The sequence below is a fragment of the Sceloporus occidentalis genome, unplaced genomic scaffold, assembly GCF_023333645.1.
Source record: "Sceloporus occidentalis isolate IW3139 unplaced genomic scaffold, rSceOcc1.0.p SCAF_68, whole genome shotgun sequence".
Taxonomy (NCBI): domain Eukaryota; kingdom Metazoa; phylum Chordata; class Lepidosauria; order Squamata; family Phrynosomatidae; genus Sceloporus; species Sceloporus occidentalis.
The window spans coordinates 4,513,305-4,523,332 of NW_028317048.1; the positions used below are offsets into that span (position 1 = coordinate 4,513,305).

Here is a 10,028-nt window from a genome sequence, read left to right on the forward strand (position 1 = left end):
AGAGTTAGGATGCTCAAAGAGGTGCAGCAACAGCAGTAGTAGTAGAGCAGTGGGCCTGGGCAGGCAGACACTAACAGATGATAGGCACATGTCACCAATATTTATTTATTAATGAAGAATAATAGATGATGAAGAATAACCAGGCCCGATGCCTTGGGGTCATCCTTGACTCAAACCTCTCCTTCATCCCTCACATTCAGTCCCTCGCCAGATCCTGCCGCTTGCACCTAAAAAACATCTCTCGTATCCGCCCATTCCTCACCCAAGAATCCACAAAAACCCTGGTTCATTCCCTTATCATTTCCCGTCTTGACTACTGCAACACTCTTCTGGTTGGCACTCCACTGTCTCGACTCTCTCCTCTACAGTCTATCCTTAATGCGGCTGCTAGGCTCATCTTCCTTGCACGTCACTCCTCTTCTGCTTCCCCCCTCTGTGAAACCCTCCACTGGCTCCCAATTACCTTTAGAATTAAATTTAAGATCCTGGTACTGACATATAAGGCCATCCATAATACTGCTCCTCCGTACATTTCTGACCTCATTAGCAAATACTCTCCTACTCGATCCCTACGTTCCTCCCATGGGCTAAGGCTCTCCTCCTCACTCATCACCTCTTCCTTTTCCCGTCTACAAGATTTCACTCGAGCTGCCCCATATCTCTGGAATCTTCTCCCAAGGAACCTTCAGCATTCTCCCTCCCTCCCAACATTCAAGAAACATCTAAAAACCCACTTCTTCAGAGAAGCTGCTAGAACTTCCTTGTCATCGATACAACCCCCACAATACCTCTCACCCTTTCTCTATGCCTTATGTTTGTCACCCCATTTCCCTCTAGATTGTAAGCTTGCGAGCAGGGCTCTCTCCACCAAATGTATCGGTTTGTCTTAGTCTGTCAATTCTTGTCTTGTCATATCCCTTGAATTTATGTATTGTATTAAGCGCTGCGTAAACTGTTGGCGCTATATAAATAAAGGATAATAATAATAAAAAATAATAAGATGATATGATAATAAAAAAAATAACTTGTCCACAAATTACAGGTATGGCTAGTTACATAAATGGGCATTTATTGTCTTAATCAACTAAACTCTACTCAGGAACAGGGGAGAAATGTCTGCTGCGGTCCCTGTAATACACTACGGTAGTCACTACAGCTTCTCCAATCCACCCCGCAACAACAGTACATTTTCTGCACTAAAATAAACTATTTGCAGAATGGTACTGCAGCATCAATCTCAGCCTCTGCTAAGCTAACTGTTACTGCCTCGCACTCCAACTCCTATCAGTCTGTAACTGCTGATACTGGCAAGTTAAGATGGCATCAGAACAATTATATATCTAATGCTTGTGCCTTCCCCTTGTAAACGCTGACTGGCCAGAGTGGTATTTGTTGGCTCCTTCTACCTATCAGTTATTGATATGTTCATTACACAGTCCCCCACACTTTACCTCTTTAAGGAGCGGAAAAAAGGCTTTAACGGGGTGACATGTGGGAATAAATGGATGAATCATAACAAATGTTGCAATTGGTTTTCGTCAGTTGCATCATAGATCGCCTTCGTTTTGTTCATTTGTATGGATGCACAAAACAGGCAATTTTCGTTAAAAATAAAGTTTGTACGAAAAGTCTAGTAGCAATTCCTTGTTAATCGGGTTGGATGTATTAGGCAGAGTCAAGCAAAAGAAGTCATAAACCCATTGAATATTTAAACAGAAAGCAGAACTTGGAATGTCTTGCAAAATTAAGCAAAAAAAGCACTGTTTGTGCCGCATTTCCATCTGCAACATTGTGTTATTCATGTTGTCCAGGAAATGCAAAAGTTGTTGATTCAGTCCCGATCCATGATGTTTCCTTTGAGAACCTTCTTCTTCTTGTTCTATTGCCTTTAGCAACATGATACAAAAGAGTAAGAAAACCCAAATGTACCCAAAAAACATCAAGTAGCTCAGATATACGTCATTCTCTGCAGTGCACATCTTTGCTATCGCTTGCTCTGTTGAGCAGTGACAAGTGTATGAATCTCACCCTGTACATACAGTCCATGCCACATATGACATCAAAACAAGTGATGCAATGCACAAAAGACTAGACAAGGTTGCGAGACTGAGCAAAACAAATATTTTATGGCTGAGTGGTTGTCATCTTCCAAGGCCCCGCCCATTCTGTGCAACGCTTTGTGATTTAGCAGGTGTGGTTAGTGGGTGTGGTTAGTGGGTGTGGTTCAGTGGGTGTGGTTTTCTTTGGTTGCACTTGCTTTATTAAAACCAGAATTTATCTATATTGCAAAAGTGATTTACAATAAGTACATATATATTTGGGGCTAGTAGAAGAACAATCCATAACATAGCCATGGGGTCTGAAAACTTTGGGAACAACATAAAACATCCCTGATACCTGTATGCAAATGTTATCCCTCCCAAAATATGAACAGACTAAAGGTCTCAGGTGTTCTAAAGCCAACAGATGTCACCTAATCAGAGACGAGCAGAATCAATTGAAAGATTATTAAAGGCAAAACCAGAGGGATTCAAAGAGCCTTGATTATTATCTCCCAAATTTTTTAATATTATGGATTATATACCAAATTGGTGGTGGGGGGGGGATTGCTGGGTCATAGGCCATGTGCAGAGTAGATATGGATTTGGGATTCAATCTAAAAGATTTTCACCCCAGCTTCAATACACCTGACTGTTAGCTAGTTACACCCATGTCAGAGAAGAATTCTTTGGGGTGTGAATGGGCAGAGTTTGGAGAGGGTAAAGAATCCTTGGGAGAATATGAATTTTTATTACGTTAATTTTCCCTGTGCACGTGAAGTGTTGTATCAACCAACGAGCAAGGTCTGACTTGAGTAGCTGGTGGAAGGGTACAAAGTTAAGGTCATATAGATTGTGCGGGTAAGGTGGCATTATATATTCATTATGTATGCATGTAAAATATTTATATATATATATATATATATATATATATGTAACAATGTGGCACATACAAAAAATGTAATCCCCTTATTAATCTGTAAACATATTGCTCAACACATTATTTATTAACACTATAATAGGCATCAATATAACTAAATATACCAGCACTTCATATGGGCGCTCAAAGGGTTTTTGGGTTGACTTTTTAAGTACAGATGATCCTTTTAAGAGGCTAGGGGGATGTGGTGTGCAACTATTTGCCCTTAGGCAGTATTACATGTTCCTGGTTTTAATTACTGTCTCAAGGAATTAGCTTATTTTGTTTCCCATATATATCCCGTCACTTGTGGTTAATAAGGTAGATCCTATTTGTATCTTAAAAGGTGGATGGAGTATGGCTGGAGACCATCTCCCAAATTTACTTTTATGTCTGATTTTTCAATTTTTTTGTTAGCAGATTGCTTGAGGGTCAGGTAGTGTAGAAGACAATTAAATGCTGTCTTTGTGACACTTGAACAAAGAGTCTTCAGATTGCTGAGGGGAAGAGGTCACCATCCAAAGCTGTGACAAACTCTATTAGCTATAGTTTTACAGGCAACCAACGAGAATGATTTTGGTTGCTTGTCAATTAACCAATAATCCATAGAACTATCCACAATCACCACTTACATGTGCCTGGATTTCTAGTTATAAAATATTCTGCTTTTTACGGGGATGATGCAGATTTTAAGGCACTGCCCCCCTGTCCCGGGTAGCTTCCCCTACAGGCCTATTTTTTTGGGGAAGCATAAGTCGATTTAGGAGATCTGCTGATCTCCCCTGACCTTCCAGAGAACGTAAAAAATCAATGGAGGTCTATGCTATTGCAGCATAGATCACCACTGGTTTGACAGTAAGAGAGAATGTAGAAAAATGAAATGCTATGCTATGGTATATACAAATGGTGGGTTTCTAATACATACTATATACAGCTTATGTTTATAGGTATACACCTTTATGTAGGTTGTTGTTTAGTGTATAAAACAAAGGATTTGAGAAAAAAGGGAGATATTTAAGTTAACATTCAAGTTCCAGTCCTTTGTGGATAATTGAAAAAACTAAGCAGAGATATCAGTAAACGAATCCCTATTTATTCTGCATAACCCTTCCTTTTTTAAGTCAACAATAAACTAACATCACATCCCCACCAACTGTCCAGGATTTGCAGGATATGATTCTAGTATTAGGTGATGCTCCGTAGAGATTATTGTTTAAAAACTAGCTTATCTTTAAAGAATTACTAAACTATAATTTTCCAGTATGTTCTGCGTCAAATTCTCCTGGATAAGTTAAAAAGAGTGAATGAGATCTGAGACTGAACCTTGTTAAGGTGATGACCCTACACATGAACAGTTCTCAATCTGTCCTCTCTGTTACCATTGCACTACAGTGACACCTGGTGCTGTGCTGAGGTATAACATCCAAAGACCCTGTCCCTGATTTATATATATTAAAGTAGAGGTTGTAGCCGTATTAGTCCAGTGGTGTCAATATCAAATAACAGATGAAATAAGTATCTTGTGATTATACCTTTTTTATTGGACTAATAGAATTTAGGAATGACAAGCTTTCGGGAGCTTTACTCCCTTTCTTGAGAAAGGGAGTAAAGCTCCCGAAAGCTTTATATTAATAAAATAACAACATGTGCACACACACACATACATACATACATACATACATATATATATAGAGAGAGAGAGAGAGAGAGAGAGAGAGAGAGATAGATACATAGATACATAGATAGATAAAGATATTATATCACAAGGGCTGCAAAACAAAACACTCATTATCACATATAACACAATGCTTACTGATACATAATGTTGTTTTAATATTACTTATTATTTAGGGAAATTCTACACAATTCTGGCACAATTAAGGCCCATTGGGGGCCATGTTAGAAAGTCACCCATTTTATTTATTTTAAAGTGCTATAACATAGTCAAAAGATTTTAGATCAAAGTCAGGATCTCTGTTTGTTAAAATACCATCACTTTACACATTAAATCTTGTCATTAATTCATACAATAAATAGTTAATAATTGAAATCTTGTTAAAGTTCATGCTCATATTTCTAAAGGCACCGATGCCTAGAAATGTGCAAATTATGGGTTTTTATTAAAAAAAAAAAGGTATAAATATTTATTAAAAGGGAAAGCCAACAGAGGTGTTTACAAAATTCAATGAAAAACAGATTTCATAGAAAACCTCAAAAGGCAAATTTATGTATAGCCCCCGGTGTACCCCTGCACAATAGGCCGGTTACAAGGGAGATCAAAGATCTCCCCAATCAGCGATTTATGCTATGGAGGCTGTGCAGACTCCATACACTTCATTAAAAGGCGCTGCGCGCGTTTAAGACACAGCACACCGGGACATCATATCCACAGCGCCATTAATGTACCTGGATGCCAACCACTGAGCCGGAGGACAGACCTAGGGCAGCCCCAAAGCGGAATACATCACTTACAACAAATATAAAGCAATACCTCTATTTAGGGAGGTATTCAAAAAGCATGTGCTGGCTATTTAATGGTTAATACATGAAAAAAAAGCACAGGGTAAGAGGGAACCATAATCCAGCTGGGATTGATTGACAGTGCTTCATCCATGCAGCTTCCTATACTTGTCCTGATCTGTATGTTAAAAATGGGCAGAATGCCAGTCAACACCCATAAAAAGCCTGTCATGGCACGTAACTCCCACCTGAGGACATGCCGTCAAGGCACACCGCCAGCCAGGGGGGAGACGCAGAAAAGTATTAACAGGGTGGGGTGCGGGAGGCATTGGAACAGTGGGAGGAGGAAGGGTACGCAGAGCAAGAAGAAGAATTCGTACAAGGAGGGACACACAAAGCATATTGTTACAGGAAAGTGGTAATTGCCTAGATTGAAAGAAAAAATTGCTACAAGATACACAATCAATAAAGAAAGGGTGATGATATGGAGAAGGAGCCAATGATAAGTGAGAAGCAACAAAAAATGGAAGAGATAAAATTAGAAGAGCCACCTGAATAATCTGCCACGGTCATGGACGATGGCAAAGGGCACTCAACCCTGCTATTAAAAAATGGCAGATAAAGTGTACTCTCTAAAAAGACTATGGAACCACACTGCTGGGGCCCAGTGGCACCTAAATTCTGTGGCAAAGAAAAGTTATTACGTAAATAATAAGGGAAGGCTGGACATATATAGCAAAAGCCAGGTGATGCCATGAAACTTTTTACTATTGGCACTCGCTTCTCCATGTATGAAAGTGGCTCCTAAAATGGAGTAGCCGGCTCAAACATTCTATACACCAGTACCAAACGCACCAAGGAATTTACTTAGCACGTCACCTAGATAACTCCTAATTAGAAGTTGATACTGGTGCCAATTTGAAACCATACCTTGTATTGTGCTATTATGTGATAGCGAGTGGCACATGGACGGGAGAGAGGAATGAAATGTTTATAGAAGGTAAGGATAAAGTGAAGTGATGAAGGATGCATATACAAACAGACAAAGAGACAGTAACACAAAGCCTCTCCCTCAGGAGCGCTCTCTATTTACTATTATTACAAAGATAATTATAAGCTGTGGCTCAAATCTGAGCTACTGCACCCATGGGTGCGGCTCTCCTAAGGGAACAGTCTCTCTTCTGTAAAACATCTCAAAACTTCCTATAGTGACCTACCTGTGGCTCCCAAAGAGGATCTGCCACAGTGCGTGACCTCTGGGCAGTCACTTACAGATCTCAAGCAGGATGCTGCTACGCAGTCATTCCCATCTTGAGACTATAAACAATCTGTATATCTTTATTATTTGCCAGATGAAAGTATTCACATCTGCTCCGTGATGTGGTCGTAACACGATCTCCTCTCTTCTCCTCAATTTCTATTTTAGGCTATGTTCTGCGCATACGTGCTGCAACTAATTCAGCTCTACACCAATGGCAGGAACTATGAAGAGTATTCAGGAAAAAATGTATATATGCCAAGCCCCTCTTAGTAGGTGGGAAATCCCCTCGCTCTTACCTGAACCTGCATCAGTACAGAACTACACTAAAGGCTACCCTGTCCGAAAACACGTTAAGCCTGCAAGCAACATTCAGGAGGCAGGTGGTTCCAGAGGAGCATAGGGTTCTCTACAGCTAAGGGCATTTTTAGGTAGAATTACACCGGGGCAGTGTCACTATGAACGTCAGTACTAGCGCCCCAAGGGACACCATTCTGTGAAAAATCTGCCCAACCTTGCTTTAAGTACATACATGTAGATATGCAAGAGGATGATGTACAAATAGAGATATGGATTTTATGGACATATATCATATTGCATGGGGGTCTAATTGGTAAAGGATCTTAAGTCTAAACAGAGAATCCAGACCTGCATATACAAGGGTTCTTCCATGGAAAGACTGATATCATTGACCTTATGTTAGGACATTTAAAGGTCCCAAGTAGTGCTAGATTTTGCGCTGGTCAACAATGTATTAAAATGTACTTAATTAAAACAAAGTATCTCCACATTCACACATTTTTAACTCTTCTGTCTTTGCTTGCTTTCCCATGGCATCTCTGTGGTGTATCTGTGTGTCACAGGCAAGCAAAATCGTATTTGATGTCCAAAAGAGAAGTTAAATGCATGCACGTTAGGTCATGTGGCACCACACATTCACCCATGATGCATTAACTAGAAGATACAGACACCTGAGCTTTCTGGACTATGCTCACTTTTGTATATAATGTTATTCTGAAATGTATAGAAAGTTTTGAGCCAAGTCTTGTATGATCCCAACTCGGAGCGGTACCAGCGAAAGGACCTATTCTGTAGTGATCGGACCCTGTAATATCCGTGCATCGGGTATGCCTTGGTATCATACGCCTGCATGCCAGAATGATCAGTGAAGCTATGTCGCCACTAGAGCAACAAAAAATGTCAACAACAAAGAAGATGCAGAATTATTAGGAGGAGGACCAGGCGAGGGGTGGTATGGCAGAAGCTGGATGTGACAAACCACAAAATTAATCTCTTTTCCACTCTACACTCTGCTGAGAAGCAGAGAGAAGTAATCCTATGGTTTTATTATATTCAACCCTACAACCATTCTGGAAAAGAGGAATTAATTTCTAAATTGGCAAAGAACCTACCAATGCTTTCCATCAATGTCCCTGTTTCTGGCAAACGCATAAGCAGTTGTGGTAGAAGATATATTTCTGTGGGTTTGTTCTTTTATCTCTCCACTGAACCAACAGTAATTCCAGGGTAACAGGGTATCTTTGCGGCTTGACTGTTATTTAGAGAATCATTTTGTGTTTTTTGGCCCTTTTAGACCATGTTTGACACCGCTATGCTAAACGATTATTGCGACGCTTGCAATGTGTTCTTATTAACATGATTGGAACATACTTGCTTGTATTAAGCCGTGCGCCGTAACAGTAATGAGAACAAGGTATCTTAATACTAGCTTTATACTCACACAGAGAAGCCATCTCTTTGGGCAGGTCGGTAGGGAAATTTCGGAAGAAGCCACCATTAGCAAGCACTTCGAAGGGTGGTGAGCTCCGAATCCCGCCGCCGAAAGCAAATGGGTAGACTGCCGGAGGATAGCCATTGACATGACTGAGAGGAGGCCCAGATGCACAGAGACGTTCTTTGCTGCTGTTTGCCATTGTCCTGGCGCGTCAGAGTCACCCAGTCCTTTGCGTTCGGCAGTTCCAAGTGATTATTTTCCACACACCACAATCTTGTCTAGTGTTTTAACAATAAATCCATGATGCTCCTTTAGACGAGGCAGGCAGGTAGCTGACGTGACGCCAAAGTTGGCTGCGTTTTCCGTCACATCTCCTCCTGTTGAAAAATTTAAAAAAATACATGCTGCGGATTAATTTCTGGAAGGAATCCTGGAAACCCTGTTTATTCATTTCAAATGTAATTCCTCAGCTGTGATAAAAAATCTAATTCAATAAGTATGAAAATGGGGACATTGAATAATAGGTCATTCACATCTGAATGTCATATGCCTCACTGACAAACACAGTTATGTGTTACATGGAAATAATGGGAGTTATGGTGCAAGTGGTTAAAGTGGTGCAGCCGCACGTTATAGGTTGCTATGGTGACTGCACTGTTTCCCTAATTACCATAATTGCTGTTTATAAGCAAAACCATGATCCCTTATGAAAAATTAATTGCAGTTTTTTCGGAAGTAATACTGCAGTGTTTTGGACATGAAAAAACTGCAATACTGCACTTTCACTGCAGTATTACTGCACATTTACTGCACTTTTACGTCAATATATTGCAAACCTACAGTTGTACTTCAATGTACTGCAGCTTTATTGCATTTGTACTTCCGTACAAAAATCACTGCAGTAAAACTGCAGTACAGTGAAGTACAAATGCAGTAAAACTGCAGTAAATGTGCAGTAATACTGTAGTGAAAGTGCAGTATTGCAGTTTTTTCATGTCCAAAACCCTGCAGTATTACTTCCGAAAAAACTGCAATTAATTTCACAATTAATTGCAATTAAACTGTAAACATTTCCACAGGAAATTTGGGACAAGTTGCCTATTTGATGACTGCATCCCAACTTCTTATTTAGTACAAACATCACTTTATCCCTGGCTATATATTGGTTCTTTAACTGGTCCCTGCGCTGTTATTCGAGATACGGCACACACCACGCAGAGCCGTTCCAGCTACATACTGTTATACACACATGCAGGTTTTATTTGAAACCACTGAAAAAAAAAAAATCCCTCCCTCGATCTGCTATTAAACTAGCCAATAAGGAAGCCTCGTAAAACGGATGACAACACTCTTTCCATGTTTGCAGCAGGGGCCGCTCATATTCTCGGTGAAAGATGGGGCTCTGCGGAGTCTGGGGAGCCGTATTGGCGTCTCGGTATCTGCTAGGCTATGCATTAATGTATAGGTGATATAGAATGTGAGGACAGACGGAACATGTGTACACAAAACAAAGCTAGGCTTTGCCCATTAACCCTTATAACTCCTGAAAAACACAAACTGGAATGACCATATTATTTCTTTTTTGCACAGATCAAGTTTGTTTTTTTTTTAGTTTTT

At 40.1% G+C, this 10,028-nt stretch overlaps 1 protein-coding gene across 1 annotated transcript in view; it reads right to left on the bottom strand.

Annotated features, from left to right (window-relative positions):
- LOC149286565 (retinoic acid receptor gamma) overlaps positions 1-8,610 on the bottom strand; it is a 63,059-nt gene extending 54,449 nt beyond the window's left edge. Inside the window, exon 1 of the mRNA XM_089493886.1 lies at positions 8,420-8,610. Coding sequence (XP_089350012.1) covers positions 8,420-8,610 — 191 coding nt within the window. The remainder of the gene's footprint in view (positions 1-8,419) is intronic.
- Between the last annotated feature and the right edge of the window lie 1,418 nt (positions 8,611-10,028).